A 16,886-nucleotide genomic window follows, 5' to 3' on the forward strand; every position below is an offset into this window, starting at 1 on the left:
TACTGCTTGTAAAAATACTGCCCCCTACTTTAGTGGCATGATAAGTTGAAATCACTAAAATAAACACCAGACATTAAAAAAAAAAAATGACTAGAGGGGGTGATATGAAAAACTAAAACCCTTTAAAGTGATGCTCCGACATGGCCACAATTTAACTCTTGAGCCAGTACCGCCTGACTGGCCCTCGTGACGGTGGCATGTAAAAGCACCCACTACACTCATTGAGTGGTTGGCGTTAGGAAGGGCATCCAGCTGTAGAAACTCTGCCAGATCAAGATTGGAGTCTGGTGCGGCCATCTGGTTTGCCAGATCTCAGTCAAATCGTCCAACCCATGCTAGCATGGAAAGCAGATGTTAAACAATGATGATGATGATGATGAGCAATATAAGTATTATTTTGATAACTATTTCCGAATCTGGTAGCTAACTTTAGAAACACATTAAGGAAAGTTGACTTCTTACCTCTAATAGAGGGTAGCAATTGCTGTATAAGGTTGATGTACATGTACACAGGACCATCCAGCTTATTTGGAAGACTGGCTCCTTCATCAAGTAGCTTGATCACATAGCTACTAATTAGTGGTGCCTGCTGCTGTTGAATGTTACTGGCCGATTCTTCACTATCTATGTTTTCTACAGCACCTGCATTGTTAGCCAAACACATCCTCAAAAACAAAATGATCTGAAAATTTGAAAGAAAGAAAGGCTTCTGTTTAAAAAGAAACAGTGACAATGTTAAGAAATGAGAGCTGGAATGTCTGATATTATCAGGCAAGTAAATTTGTGTGGAGGAAAGAAATCAAAAGTACGAAACACTCCAAAACAGGGGTTCTCAACTGGGGTCCTAGCAAGCAAAATAGTAAATTGAGGACATACGGTAGTATTTTACGGGTCTACTCTTTTACTCTTTTACTTGTTTCAGTCATTTGACTGTGGCCATGCTGGAGCACTGCCTTTAATCGAGCAACTCGACCCCGGGACTTATTCTTTTGTAAGCCCAGTACTTATTCTATCAGTCTCTTTTGCCGAACCGCTAAGTAACGGGGACATAAACACACCAGCATCGGTTGTCAAGTGATGTTGGATGGGACAAACACAGAGACACAAACATACACGCACATACATATATATACATATATACGACGGGCTTCTTTCAGTTTCCGTCTACCAAATCCACTCACAAGGCTTTGGTCGGCCCGAGGCTATAGTAGAAGACACTTGCCCAAGGTGCCACGTAGTGGAACTGAACCTGGAACCATGTGGTTGGTAGACAAGCTACTTACCACACAGCCACTCCTGTGCATGTGTAAAAATTTTGCTTCAAATGCTTTTGTTGCAAAAAAACAGTTAAGTTTCTTTCTCCAATGTTTTGCATAGTTTAACACATTTCCAGTCATTGAAACATGTTCTCTCAAAGTGCTTATAAAATAAGCTTTGAGATTTCAGTGATGTGATTGCTTATTTTGAGAATGACATTGTAGGGTAGGTGTGAGAGGCTGGATCTAGCCAGTTTGCATATAAAACAGGTGGAATATTTTGTGCTGGATGTGTCCGATTTAAATGCTAAAGGGTTAGAAATCTATAAAAAGGAAGTAGAATGAAAAATGTAACTTACCTGTGTAAATGCTTCAGGTGAGAAAGGTAAGGTTTGATTGCCGATGACATAACCAACCTTTGATTCAATTTTCTGTTGAGCCTGAAAAAGATGTGATAGAAAATATGTTCACAAATCTAAAATCTCTATTTACAGGTGAAATATACATAGAAGATGCTTGACCCCATGCAAAAACTGCAGGTGTTACTCAGAAGTATATTTTTACGAACTCTTGTAATGTTAGAAACCTTTCTGTATCATCAACAGGTTAAACGATGATGATGATGACTTTGTCACACATTTACCTTGTCTTACATTCAGAGTGGGGAAAAAATCCTGTAAAAAAAAATAGAAAAAAATAAAAAACTACAGTTTATCAATTATGTACCTTATCATGAATATATTTGACCATTTCACAGAAGCTTGGGAGAGCAAATTGTTCTTTGGTCTCTTTCTTACTGTACTGTTTTGTTAAATGTAACGTCTTCATGGCTTCATTTCGGATGTCTTCTTTTCTGTAAGAAAAATAAAAGAAAATGTTTATGGTGACTACAAAACAAAAACATATTTCACAACATTGAGCAAAGATTAGTCCTGTAAAGCGATTTTTATGCTGAGTAAGTGTAGTGTAATGGCAGATAGAATAGAATGTCTACTGATATTTAGATAAATTTCTTAGATGTTCTGAGTTCAAATCCCACCAAAAGTAGCTTAGTCTTTTAATTTGATCCTTCTATTCATATATTAACCTCTCATCATCTTTATATATAAAATTCAAGTTGTGTGTGTGAGACTCTGTCTCCTCTGATTTAGATTCCTAACTACTCCCACATTTTGCGGTGCAGTTTAACCAAAAGCGGGTATCTTATAGTCGTCATTCATATCGAGCCCTTCTGGGAATTAGCGCACATCTACGATGAGTCTATGATTTAAAAAAAATTATCACCATTTTTCCGCATTTTTAATGATTTTTGCTTGGATTATATAAGGGAAGTAACTCTCTAAAAATGCTTATATAGTTATTTTCCTTACAAACCCGAGCAACGCCGGGCGACATAAAGCCAACCCCTTCGATACTGCTCTTGATTCCATTGGGGGAGTCTTGTCTTCCAAATAACATTGTGACCTCATTAGTGCCAATGTCATATAATAAGTTCTCTTTTTAGATAAGTGCAAGTAAAATTTTTTATAGAAACAACTAAAGAAAACAAGGACTTATATAATAAAATTACACAGGACCTTAGCACACCATTCAATCATATTCTCTGCTCACTGATAACACAATATCCAACACATACTCTAATTCCAAGATTTTTCTTAAAATGTGTTTTAAATATTTTATTTCTAAGTAAAAACATGAACCCCCTAAACACACAGCACCCTCCACAGCACTTCTATGTGGGGGTTCACAATGCCTCCCAAGCAGGTGCTCCGGCCGGAGTTAAGGGTCTCTGGCTTAGATCATGATGGTAATACTGCTGACCGTGATGATGATGATGATGATGGTGATGATGATGATGATGATGATGATGGTGGAGGAGGTGGTGATGATGATGGTGGAGGTGATGATGATGATGGTGGTGGTAATGATGATGATGATGGTGATGGTGGTGATGATGATGATGATGATGATGGTGGTGGTGGTGGAGGAGGTGGTGATGATGATGGTGGAGGTTGTGGTGATGATGATGGTGGTGGAGGTGGTGATGATGGTGTTGGTGATGATGATGATGGTGGAGGTGATGATGATGATGGTGATGGTGTTGGTGATGATGATGATGGTGATGATGATGATGGTGGTGGTGGTGGTGATGAGGATGACGATGATGATGATGAATGATGATATCCAACTTACACGTCTCCAGATGCAAGCAAGAGAACATATCTTGATGGGATGTGGTCATCGGGAAACACGGATCTGGCATACTGTACTGAAACTGCTCGGGCTTGGAACATTTCCTGGGGAAGCAAAATGACAAAGCAAGATCTCAGAAGACTACAAGTTGGGCAACGTACAACAACACAAACAAACAAACATCTTAATACAGCTTAAACTTTTAAGCACATATATTTCTTTACTGCCCACAAGGGGCTAAACATAGAGGGGACAAACAAAGACAGACAAAGGGATTAAGTCGATTACATCGACCCCAGTGCGTAACTGGTACTTAATTTATCGACCCCGAAAGGATGAAAGGCAAAGTCGACCTCAGCAGAATTTGATCTCAGAACGTAAAGACAGACGAAATACCTATTTCTTTACTACCCACAAGGGGCTAAACACAGAGGGTACAAACAAGGACAGACAAAGGGATTAAGTCGATTACATCGACCCCAGTGCGTAACTGGTACTTTATTTATGGACCCCGAAAGGATGAAAGGCAAAGTCGACCTCAGCAGAATTTGAACTCAGAATGTAATGGCAGACGAAATACGGCTACGCATTTCGCCCGGCATGCTAACGTTTCTGCCAGCTCGCCGCCTTCTTTTAAGCACATAACTAACCAACTTCAGCACCATTTTCTCCATTCAACATTCAGCATAGGTTGGACAGTTTGACAGGAGCTAGCAAGCTAAAGGAGTGCACTGAGGTCCAATGTCTGCTTTGGTATAGCTTCTACAGCTGATGCCTTTCCTAATGCCAGCCACTTTACAGAGTGTACTGGGTGCTAACTTATAAATAAATAATATAAATGATGGTATGGTATTGGTCACATCAAAGTTTACATAATTTATTTCAATAGAAATGTAATGAGCTGAGACATAACACCCAACTCTGAAGCACAAAAAGCTGAGAGGTGTATGAGGCTGTTTACTGTGAGTCCTTAAAATTGTAATGAATCTAAGTCTACCTTTCAGTAAATAAAGAACTATAAAAAGTATAAAAATATAGGGGGATATATGTTAAAATTAAGGGAAGTTCAATGATAAGAAATGCAAAGAATGGAAACTTTGTCCAACTCAAAACTTCATCAGGACCAATTCCAGAGACTGAGCTGAGAAATGAAACTAAAATAAACAATTAGTGTCCAAGCATGGCTACAACCTCTGGCTGAAACTAATAAAAGGATAAAAGAATATGCAACAAAAAAAAAAATAGCAACAAAACAACAAAAAAAAAACAATTCAAAAAGTGCCATCAAGTTAGATACCTCTTCAATGTTTTCCATAATGAGTTCTTCCATTAATTTCTTGTTCTCTTCATTTTGGCCTTTAAATGCTGACGCCATCAAACTCAAAGATTCTTGGACAGCAAGACGAATTTCAGATTCTTCCTAATTATAGAAGAATAATACTGAAATCTTCCCATGGTGACTTGAGATTAAATTTACTAATACATTAATCTCATCTATTTGAGCAACACATGTTCAGAGGATAAAAGCTTTTTGTGCGTTAAAGCATGTAATATAGGCCCAACCTCACAAATAGGATCCCAGGTTTTTTTTTTCCTGAGACATTATTTTGGAAAAAAGGGTGCTTCATATATGCTATCAAATATAGTAACATCGTCTCCAAATGGTAATATGTTTTTTAGTATGTTTATGTTAACCCTTTTGGTACTAATGCACCTGAGACCACCCTTGGTTCCTTGATACAAACTTTATGTTCTAAACATACACAGGTACCAATGTACCAGCAGAAAGATATTCAGGTTATGTAAACGATTAATTGAACCTAACTGAGTACATCACTAGCTCTTGGCTAATCAAGAATACACACACACACATATATACATACATAAGTAATTATTTGAGACTTGCATATACACCTAGTAGTATGCCTATTAAAGCATGTTCACTGTCGGCGGCTATCTGATGTCATCAACAGTATGGATATAAATGTCATTGGATTTTATTTCAGGAATTCCTTTGTGTCCATTGAGTATATAACAAAAGAGAGATTTACTATGTATAGGTCCATAACCTATATAAAAAAATTAATTCTAAACTTATGTTCTAAACACCAGTTTAATAATATAAAAATGATTTTACTAAACTCTTTGTAATTTTCAAAATTTTTTGAAACAAAGGTGGTGCATTTCAACAGAAATAAAAGTTTAAATGATTTAACAAGAGTTTTGTAACTTGGAAAATATTTAAATTCTCGACAGTTTAAACTACCTAAATAACAAAACTAAAATCTACAAAAAACTAAAATAAAAAAAATTCTAAAATATTTACTTCAAAAAACAAAACAAAAAAAAAGAAAAAAAAAAGCATCTTTTCAATATTTAATCATAAATGAATTTCATGTTTAATTTGTCATGAATTTCAAAAGTTGAATATTAACGATAACAAATGATGAGAGCAATAATAAGGAAAAAGGAATTACGTACTGTGCAAACAGCTTCAAAAAACTGTTTTATCAAAGCTATATCATTGGCAACGAGGTTTGGGCACCTCTTTATAATTTTGCCTATAGCAACATAGGTAAGTGCACGCAGTTTATCATCCTGCAAAATAGAATATGCTGTTAGAGAACAGGTAATAAACTAAAAAGCAAATTTAACAAATAATATTTTCATAACAGAATCAAATCCTTTATTATCAGTCAGTTCGTTAAATATCTAGCCAACTAACTTTCATTTATTTAACCTGTTGATTAAACAGTCAATCGTTTATTTATTTATTTATTTTTTTGCTGTTCATCAAAGTTCTTTCATCATCGTTTAACATCTGTTTTCCGTGCTAGCATGGGTTGGACAGTTCAACCGGGGTCTGGGAAACCAGGGGGCTGCAACAAGCTCCAATCTTGATCAGGCAGAGTTTCTACAGCTGCATGCCCTTCTTCCTAACGCCAACCACTCCATGAGTGTAGAGGGTGGTTTTTACGTGTCACCGGCACAGGTGCCAGGGAAGGCTGGCAACAGCCATGATCGGTTGGTGCTTTTTATGTGCCACCAGCACAGAAGCCAGTCAAGGTGGCTAAAAAAGGTTGTGAATGATAACGAAGAACTTTGTCAAATAAAACAAAAGAAAAAAAAAAGTTTTTATGTATTTAAATATATTAAGGCAAGTAAACTGGCAGAATCATTAGCATGCTGGGTAAAATGCATAGAGACATTTCATCTGTCTTCAAGCTCTGAACAGGTTGACTTTGTTTTTCATCCTTTCAGGGTTGATAAAATAAGTACCAGCTGAACACAGGGGTTAATGTAATCAATTTAACTCCTTCCCCAAAATTGCTGTACTAGTGCTGAAATTTGAAACCAAAGCTGGCATAGGTTGGACGGTTTGACTGAGGTCTGGCAAGCCAGTATGCTGCACCAGGTTCTAATCTGATCTGGCAATGTTTCTAAAGCTGGATGCCCTTCCTAACATCAACCACTCTGATAGTGTAGTGGGTGCTTTTTACATGCCACCAGCACAGGAGCCAATCAGGGGGCACTGGCATCGACAATGTTTGGATGGTGCTTTTTATGTGCTACCGGCACGGGAGCCAGTCAGGGGGCACTGGTATAGACCAAATTCAGACGGTGCTTTTTATGTGCCACTGGCATGGAAGTCAGTCTGGGAGCACTGGCACAGACCACGTTCACATGGTGCTTTTTATGTGCCACCTGCACAATATACAAAATACTTTATAATATTTAAAAAAGATTACTACTTCATTTAGAATTAATTAAATCAATAGCTAATGTTAAGTTTTAAACAAACACATGGGATTTTTCATTTTATAACATTCAAATGGAACCCAGACAACTGTCTGGTACATCAATGTTACTATAGAAACAGAGACTTATAAAAATGACAAATGCATTTAATTTACCTTTGAGCTTTTTAGAACTTTTACCATACTAGATAACAATTCTGCACTTATCGGTTTGAAAACAACATCTGATGCACTGCAATGAGAGAAATAATTCATAATATCATACAAAAAAAAATTATTAAAAAAAAATTGATAAACAAGTAAAATGAGAAATGACTGATTGACCCAAGTATATTACTGGTACTTATTTTATTAAGCATAGAGTCAAGTTTTGGAAAGGTTTGAACTTTGTCCAATAACTTAAATGAACATCTACCTCATAGATATCAATAATATTTTTGTTACTGACTCTCAGGGGGAATGAAGGATAATGCTGATCCTGGTGGGATTTGAACTCAAAATCAAGAAGTTGAAAGTCACTATTGTAAATCTTTTGATTCTATTGCCTCTGAACCCTCACCATATTTCTGTAGAGAAATATCACTGGAATTCTGGTTTAAGAACCCTTTATAACAACCCCTATAACTTTTTAATTTTTTAAATTTTCAGAAAATTTAGAAAATTTATGTCCTACACATGGAAATTCATATGATTATGTAAAAGAAATTTTTTGTGTGTGATTTAAGGGTGATTTAGCTGTTGTTTTTAGCACATCTCACAACCACCTGATACCTTTCTCATTTCTCATACTCTGACATGTATTGATGTTTTACAATATTTTTCTCCCCATAAACACATTTAATGACACAATTTTGAAATTATAAACAGAAACAAATGGCTCATTCGGACTGCGTGTATTTGAGATCCATGAAAAAACAAAAAATTTTGAAAATGAGCGAAAATTTTAGGATTTGGTAGGGGAAGTGAAAAATTTAAAAAAAAAAAATTTTTTTATTTCTTGCATAATTGTATGAATTCCTGTGGGTAGAGCATAAATTTGCAAAAATTTCCTGAAAATTTTAAAAAAAAAAAAAGAAAGTCACAAGGAATTGTATGGGGTGCTTAACCCTTTTGATAGCAACCCGACTGAAACCGGGTCTGGCTCTGAGTACAAATGTCTTGTTTTCATAAGTTTTGAATTAAAATCTTCCACCAAACGTTAGTCACAATTTACGTTCATAACACTAGCTAAATGGTAACTAGGTTATTTTACTAAATTCTTCATTATATTTAAAGTAATTGAAAGAAACACAGAGCATCTCAAAATAAATATAGTAACGAAAGGGTTAAATCAGAATCCGACCATCCATATCTACTGGAGATTATCTCTCTTACACCATGCACCATTAGACTCCTGTTCTTCAGAGCTTTGGTGAAAGCAATATTGTTGCCCTTGGCATCAACAAAACAGTCAACCATGATACTGAATGAGAAACACTACAGCTAAGTTGCCTCCCTATGGTATCCACTTACCAACTAAGTACCAATATTTTTTGTTGTTTTTCCCCACAATGAGTATAATCTCTATTCCAACATCAAGGTGCAATTGGAATGATGTCAGAATGTTAAATCTTTTAAATATTCTTTTCTTACTTGCTTCAGTCATTGGACTGCAGCCATGTTGGAGCAGAGCCATGAAGGGGTTATGGTTTATTAATTGCTCCCAGGAATTAGTCTATTGTTTTTACTGAACCACTAAGTTGGTAAACAAACTAACACTTATTGTTAAGCGGGGGATGGAGGGATACAAACACAAAGACACACACGCGTCTGTGTGTGTGTGTTTTTATATATATATATATATATATATAATTTATTCAAAAGCAGCAGAAATATAACAAAAGCTGTTACTCAGAGTTTCACGTTAAAATAGAACAGAAATAACAATATGATACACCTTTTTTTTTTAAAGGTGTATCCTTTAACTAGTTTTGATCATATTGTTATTTCTGTTGTCAAGCGATGTTAGGGGAACAAACACAGACTCACAAACATATACACACACATATATACACATATACAACGGGCTTCTTTCAGTTTTCCATCTACCAAATCCACTCACAAGGCTTTGGCCGGCACGAGGCTATAGTAGAAGACACTTGCCCAAGGTGCCACGCAGTGGGACTGAACCCGGAACCATGTGGTTTGTAATCAAGCTACTTACCGCACGGCCACTCCTACAATACATAAAATATTTTAACAATTTTTTAATACAATCCCTTATATTTAATTATAAAAATATTACAGGAGTTTTTAAACATCAAAGGGCCATGGGGTTCCACCTGAGTAAAATAGGAATCAAAGGGATCCATAGGTAAAAAAAAAATGGTTAAGAACCACTGATCTATCCAGTCATTCAACTTGCAAGTAATAGCAGCCAAATTTCCCTCAAATCGCACTTTACCATTTCAAACAAGGAAGGGCAAAAAAGGCAATGTAACTCTTGCTAAGACAAATTTTATTTTCTCAAAACACACCTCAGGAGGGGTGTGAACTGGTACTATAGAAAAAACACAATCTAACAATGGACAAATGAACCACTGCTATAATGACTTATCCACTTGTACATCTCAAAATATTGGTCAGCTGAAATATTAGAAAAAGGGAAAGGCAGGCAGTGGGTTTGATGATTAGTTTTTACTTACTTGTAGCACACATGGTGAACAAGTTCTACAGTCATCAGACTCAGGCGGGCATGATTGTTGGATGCAAACAGGCAGTGGAAAATCACCTAAAGGTTAGAGAAAAAGAGAGCATTATGACCTTTCTGTTATTACACAATATTGCGTGTGTGTGTGTGGTGTGTGTGTATAAGCTTCTTTCAGTTTCCATCTACCAAATCAACTCACAAGGCTTTGGTCAGCCCAAGGTTAAAGCAGAAGACACTTGACCAAGGTACCATGCAGTGGGACTGAACCTGAGACCACCAGGTTGGGGAGCAAGCTTCTCAAACACACATCCACGTCTGTGCCTATTGGTGATGACAAACCATTGGTAAACTGTTTAAGATACTTGGAAAAAAAAAAGAAAAGAACTTTAGAAAGTCCTACTTACCTGTATACAAGCTGGGAAGACATTTGTGGCTTCTCTTGACTTGAGAAAGTACGGGAATATCTTCAGCCGTATCCGTGTACTGGCTGGAGTCTTCCTACATTCTGGTTTTACTTGGCTTTCCTTTTAAGAGACAGAAAAGATAAATGATATTTTATTTTTTTTACAAGCTATCATCATCATCATCCTCATTTTATGTCTACTTTTCTATGTTTTCATGGGTCAGATGGAATTTGGTGAAGGAGATTTTTTTTGTCTTTTGTATAGCTGGATCCTTTCCTGTTGCTGACCCATACCTGTTTCCAAGCAAGGTAATATTTCCCCCATGGAAGACAGGAAACAAACAACATTACTTGTATGGCGATGCTGTTGTTGCTGTTGAGCGAAGCAGTCTTAGTGGGAGAAGTCCGAAACGTGGTCCTTTGCTATTTGTAAGACCTGCAGAAGAGAAATCAAGTCAACCCCCAACACCAAGAGCATAGAAGTCCTAGAAAAAAATCTTTCAATGATAAACAAAACAAATAAAACAAAAATAATATCAATAAACTTACTTTTCCTTTAATAACTGTAGTTCCGAGAAATATAGAAAACAGTTTATTCATAATGACCAAGGAATTCCAGTTAATACTCCTGAATATTAAGCAAAAACAAAAAATAATAAATAACAAGAATTTCAATGAATATCCTTTCACTATTTTATTCACAACGCTTAAATATTAGCCATATTTACAATTAGTGTTTGACTAAAGTTGTAGCAAAAATGGGACTAAAGAATAAGAGAAATACGGACTTTAGAATCTTTGGCTTTTGTAGTTGGTTTGCAAGGTTCTTGATGCGAACTAGTGTGTTGAAATAGATTTTGTTATTTTGTTGTAGCTTGGGAGGGTTATTAAGTCAATAATAAAAACCATGCACTAATTGATTGTTTGATCGTTTGGTCAATCAATCAGCTAAGTTTGTCAGACAGGGAGTAGAGAGGACAAGTCATTGATGAGGTAGCAAATGGCAATGAAAGGACTCTGACAAACCCAGCTGGCTGATCGATTGACCAAAATTGATTTATAAAATAATCAATTATATTGATTGGGTAAATGGTTAACCATTGACAAATAATAATAATAATAATAATAATAAAAGAAATGAAACAGAACCAGTGCATGTGTTTATCATTGGCATAATGACCCCACCACCCTGAATAAAGACAGTTTTTTAAATCATTCATTTGATCAATCTATCTTTTATTTGTTTTGGTCATTGGACTGCAGCCATGTCCGGGCCATTGTCTTGACAGTTTAGTCAAACAAAATGACCCTACTCTTTTACTTGTTTCAGTCATTTGACTGCGGCCATGCTGGAGCACCACCTTTTAGTACTTATTCTATCAGTCTCTTTTTGCCGAACCGCTAAGTGACGGGGACGTAAACACACCAGCATCGGTTGTCAAGCAATGCTAGGGGGACAAACACAGACACACAAACACACACACACATATACATATATATACATATATACGACAGGCTTCTTTCAGTTTCCGTCTACCAAATCCACTCACAAGGCATTGGTCGGCCCGGGGCTATAGCAGAAGACACTTGCCCAAGATGCCACGCAGTGGGACTGAACCCGCAACCGTGTGGTTGGTTAGCAAGCTACTTACCACACAGCCATTTTTTTTTTAAATAAGTACTATTTTTTAAAGTCTGTTACTTATCCTATTGGTCTATTTATTCTATTTACCAAACTGCCGTTATGTGGATGTAAACAAACCAACATTGGTTGCCAAGCAGTGAGAGAGAACACATGCACACACATACAAACGTATAGATTAATCTTTCAACTACTCTAAACGTTAGGATTAATAGTTTGAACACTGTATTAATAGAATGACTGAGATGTAACAAAGACAACAAGGTTATCAATAAAACAACTACTTACCCCATAACTTTCTTCAGTTCCATATCTCCAGCTGTTGCTATGCTACAGGGGAAATAAATAGATAAATATACAAATGAGGAAGGTTGGGGTGGTGATGACGATGATAATTATGATGGTTTTCTAACATTGATCCAAAGCACACATTTTAGGGGTAGGAACACAGACAGTTTCTGACATCCTTATTTTTATTATCTTTGAAAAGGATGAAAGACAAAGTTAAACATGACTGGATTTGAATTCAGAATGTTACGAAGTATAATGAAATATCTCAAGGTGTTTTGTCCAGAAAAATCCACTGATTCTGCTACATTCATTATAACAAAGAAGGAAAAGACAACAGCAAGCAGAGGGTTTCGGATCTTTTCGGTTTGAACGGCAGTTTTTAACATAATTTCTAGGTAACTAAAAAATTTAAAACTTCGTATACTGGTAGAATGTGTTTATAAAACATCTTTTTCCCTTGGCTTTATTGAGTTGTCACTCCTAAATTGAGTGAAGGCACATGGCTCGGTGATTAGAGCATCAAGCTCACAATCATGAGGTAGGAGTTCAATTCCTGGACCAGACTGCGTGTTGTGTTCTTGAGCAAGACACTTTATTTCATGTTGCTCCAGTTCACTCAGCTGTAGAAATGAGTTGCGATGTCACAGGTGCCAAGCTGTATCGACCTTTGCCTTTCCCTTGGATAACATTGGTGACGTGGAGAGGGGAGGGTGTTATGCATGGGCGACTGCTGGTCTTCCAGAAACAACCTTGCAAAGGCTTGTGCCTCGGAGGGTAACTTTCTAGGTGCAATCCAACGGTCATTCATGACCGAAGGGGGTCACAACAACAGCTGGTGATGTTATTGTGGCCACTATTGTTGTTGTTGTTGTTCTTATTGAAGTTGTTGTTAATGTTGCTACTGTTGTTGTTATTCTTAAACATCCTTGCAGAGACTTGTGCCTCGGAGGGGAACTTTCTAGGTGCAATCCCATGGTCATTCATGACCAAATGGGGTCTTCACACCCCCACCTCCACTTATTTTTTACTCCTAAATCGAATAGTTTAATGTAAGTTAACTCAGAATAAAGTCCCATTGTAGTGGGACTTCATGAGTATTTCTGCTACCACTAACCACTGTAGTGGTAGCACTGGCAGCACAAGTATTGATAATATTGAGAGTGGTTGATGGTAATAATATTGATGTAGTTGGCATTTAGACTACAACGTTGAAATTGTCAATGGAAGACTTGGCAACTGGAATAATAGGAAACAGATAAATTGTTGTGATTGGTTGTGATTATAGGTATTAGTGTTGGAGGTAGTAGTTTCTGTGGTAATGACCCTGGCAGCAGTAGTTTTAGCAATGATGGTGGTGATGGCTACAGAGTGAAGTTGGTGACTAAGAAGGCATTTAATATTCAAAAACTGAATAAAAAAAATTCACCTAGTATTTATGAGGGGCGTTTCAGAAATTTTGAGACATTTTCGTGAGAAGCACTTATAACTGTCCTAGATTACTGTAATCTCATCATCATTTAGCGTCCGTTTTCCATGCTAGCATGGGTTGGACGGTTCAACTGGGGTCTGGGAAGCCAGAAGGCTGCACCAGGCCCAGTCTGATCTGGCAGTGTTTCTACGGCTGGATGCCCTTCCTAACGCCAACCACTCCGTGAGTGTAGTGGGTGCTTTTTACGTGCCACCGGCACAGGTGCCAGACGGGGCTGGCAAACGGCCACGGTCGGATGGTGCTTTTTATGTGCCACCGACAGGAGGGGCCAGGCGAGGCTGGCAACGGCCACGATCGGATGGTGCTTTTTACGTGCCACTGGCATGTCATTTCTATACATCTCATAAGTGGATGTGCCAACATTTTTTTAAATTCCAGACTGAAGAAAACAGCTGTAACACACCCTACTAAACACTGCCGGTCACAATCCCATCCTTGTAACCAAATACTTGACAGAAATGGGAATCAAAACTGTTCCTCACCCTCCCTGCAGTCCTGACCTTGCTCCTTGTGACTTTTGGTTGTTCCTCAAGCTGAAGGAGAACCTCGGGGGCAATCATTTTGAAGGCATTGAGAAGATAGGGTCTGTGACAAGAGTCCTGGACACCTTGACTTTGGAGGGCTTCTGTGAGGCCTTCACAAAATGGTTGGAGCACCTCAGCACGTGCACTGAAGTCAAAGGATCCTACTTTGAAGATCAGTTTTGTACTTATTTGAAATGATTAAATGTCTCTCTTGAAAAAGTCTAGAAACTTTCAGAAAGCACCTCATAGTAATATTGAGAATATGGACATTCATTAATATTAAAAAATATTAAAAAAGGCAGTGAATTGGCAGAATTGTTAGCATGCCAGGTGAAATTCTTTATGATATTTCATCCATCTCTACATTCTGAGTTCAAATTCTGCCAAAGTTGACTTTGCCTTTCATCCTTTCAGGGTTGAGAAAGTAAGTACCAGTTGAGCATCAGGGTTGATTTAATTGACTTAGTCCCTCCCATAAACTGTGGGCCTTGTGCCAAAATTTGAAACCAATATAAAAAAAAACTGAATGGAAACCTGCAATCAGCAGTGTTATGAAAGACGATATGCATTTGTATTAAAAAACTGAATGGAAACCTGCAATCAGCAGTGTTATGAAAGACGATATGCATTTGTATTAAAAAACTGAATGGAAACCTGCAATCAGCAGTGTTATGAAAGACGATATGCATTTGTATTAAAAAACTGAATGGAAACGTCACAAAAAAACAGGAAATTTTAGATTTACGTTATGTATTTTATACATGAATTTTACTGCATTTTAATTAACCAACGTAAATTTTCTAATTCCTTTTTTTAAATTCCAGGATGCCACAGTTATCAAATTTTAAACTCAAGGTGATTGTTCTCCTTAAGAAAGAACATCCAACTTGGGGACTGAAAATATGCCAAGAAATTTTGCCAGAGTTCAACTGGGGTCTGGGAAGCCAGAAGGCTGCACCAGGCCCAGTCTGATCTGGCAATGTTTCTACGGCTGGATGCCCTTCCTAACGCCAACCACTCCGTGAGTGTAGTGGGTGCTTTTTACGTGCCACCGGCATGAGGCCAGTCGGGGCAGCACTGGCAACGGCCACGTTCGGACGGCTCTCTTACGTGCCACCGGCACTGGTATCTCAGCTGCAATTTCCATTGATGTTGATCGATTTCTGTTTCCAACAATTAAATAAACTGTACCAAATTACCTGGTTTTTTGTGGGGCACCCTGTTGTAATAAAAAAGATGACATTTAATATAAAATAGAAAAAACTCTGAGTGTAAACCTTACCTATGTCTTGTGTCAGCAGCACCAATGATGTAATGGCAAACAACTTTCTCATCAGGGAAGATACCGGAACCTAGGAAATTCAAAATACCCAGTTTGCATTTTTCTAACTCTTCTGGCTTTAGGGGATTGTCGCCTGTAACCCTTTTCAATGATTGTTCGCTCATTCCTGGGGGTGGTATAGCAGGAGTAGAATTATCCCCAGACGTCACTGTTGCATGAGCACTGTAGATAGAAAAGTTAGGGTGTCATATATATATATATATACACACATAATTATATATATATATATATATATAGTTAATCCAAACAAGAAAGCACAAAAAAAACACAACAATGCGAGGACGTGGAACAAATATAGTATTATTGGACGCTCAGGAAAGAAGGAAAGAAGGAGGGTTTAATGTTTCGAGTGGAGCTCTTCGTCGGAAACATAGAAGGAAAGATCCAGAGAAGGGAAGACAGAGGAAAAAAAATTGCCAACGGTACACACGAGGTCACATTTTGACACACACACACACAATTATATGCATATATACACACACACACACACACACACAATTATACATACATATATATATACACACATATAATTATACATACATATATATATATATATATATAAAAAATCTTGCACAACAAATATTTAAACATATATATATATATATATATATATATATACACACACACACCTCAAAAGAAAGCAGATACCATCATTTCTGAAAGATTTATTTCTAACGACAAAATAGTCTAATGATGCATTTAGATACTTAATCTAGACATGCCTCATGCAGGTTTTAATTATTTACCTCATTTAGGCATTCTACTAATGAGTAGTGTCCACACAGATAATACAGTATAATGAGGTGTGTCGGTTTACTTTTGAGATGTGTGTTGTTTTTTGTATGTCAATACAATTTCTCTATCAGTATGTTTACAAAGACACTTACTTGTAAGGTAACAGCAACACATCCATTACATAGTCCAAAAACAATCGGCTGATATTTGGTCTCTCTGAGAATTGATACATCTGTTCAAGTTTGGAAGGATCACTTGGAATTTTCACATGCTGTAAAGCTGGCACCAACAACTGGAATAAACTGTGTTTAAAAAGAAAAACAAAACAAAACAATTTCATTAGGGATACACTAAAAAGATCCATTAAGAGTTCTATTTTACTTTCCATTTTAAAGAAGATCAAGCGTGATCGTTACCAATGTCGCCCTACTGGCACCTGTGCCGGTGGCATGTGTAAAAAGATAAGAGCGTATTGTTGAGAGTATGGATGATGAAGTCACTGTTGGACAGGCACTTGTTTACATACTCAGTCTTGGACTCATTGAGATAAAGACCTACACAATT

The 16,886-nt window shown here is 37.1% G+C and overlaps 1 protein-coding gene across 1 annotated transcript in view; it reads right to left on the reverse strand.

Moving 5' to 3' along the window:
- LOC115222137 (proteasome adapter and scaffold protein ECM29) overlaps positions 1-16,886 on the reverse strand; it is a 92,696-nt gene that overhangs the window by 42,226 nt on the left and 33,584 nt on the right. The window contains exons 5-17 of the mRNA XM_029792271.2: positions 16,475-16,624; positions 15,528-15,749; positions 12,230-12,271; positions 10,849-10,927; positions 10,301-10,420; positions 9,892-9,977; positions 7,364-7,439; positions 5,931-6,047; positions 4,747-4,869; positions 3,450-3,553; positions 1,983-2,109; positions 1,616-1,696; positions 463-682 (exon numbers count right to left, since the gene is read on the reverse strand). Coding sequence (XP_029648131.1) covers positions 463-682; positions 1,616-1,696; positions 1,983-2,109; positions 3,450-3,553; positions 4,747-4,869; positions 5,931-6,047; positions 7,364-7,439; positions 9,892-9,977; positions 10,301-10,420; positions 10,849-10,927; positions 12,230-12,271; positions 15,528-15,749; positions 16,475-16,624 — 1,547 coding nt within the window. The remainder of the gene's footprint in view (positions 1-462; positions 683-1,615; positions 1,697-1,982; positions 2,110-3,449; positions 3,554-4,746; positions 4,870-5,930; positions 6,048-7,363; positions 7,440-9,891; positions 9,978-10,300; positions 10,421-10,848; positions 10,928-12,229; positions 12,272-15,527; positions 15,750-16,474; positions 16,625-16,886) is intronic.

The sequence above is a fragment of the Octopus sinensis genome, linkage group LG19 (assembly GCF_006345805.1).
Source record: "Octopus sinensis linkage group LG19, ASM634580v1, whole genome shotgun sequence".
In the NCBI taxonomy this organism is placed as follows: domain Eukaryota; kingdom Metazoa; phylum Mollusca; class Cephalopoda; order Octopoda; family Octopodidae; genus Octopus; species Octopus sinensis.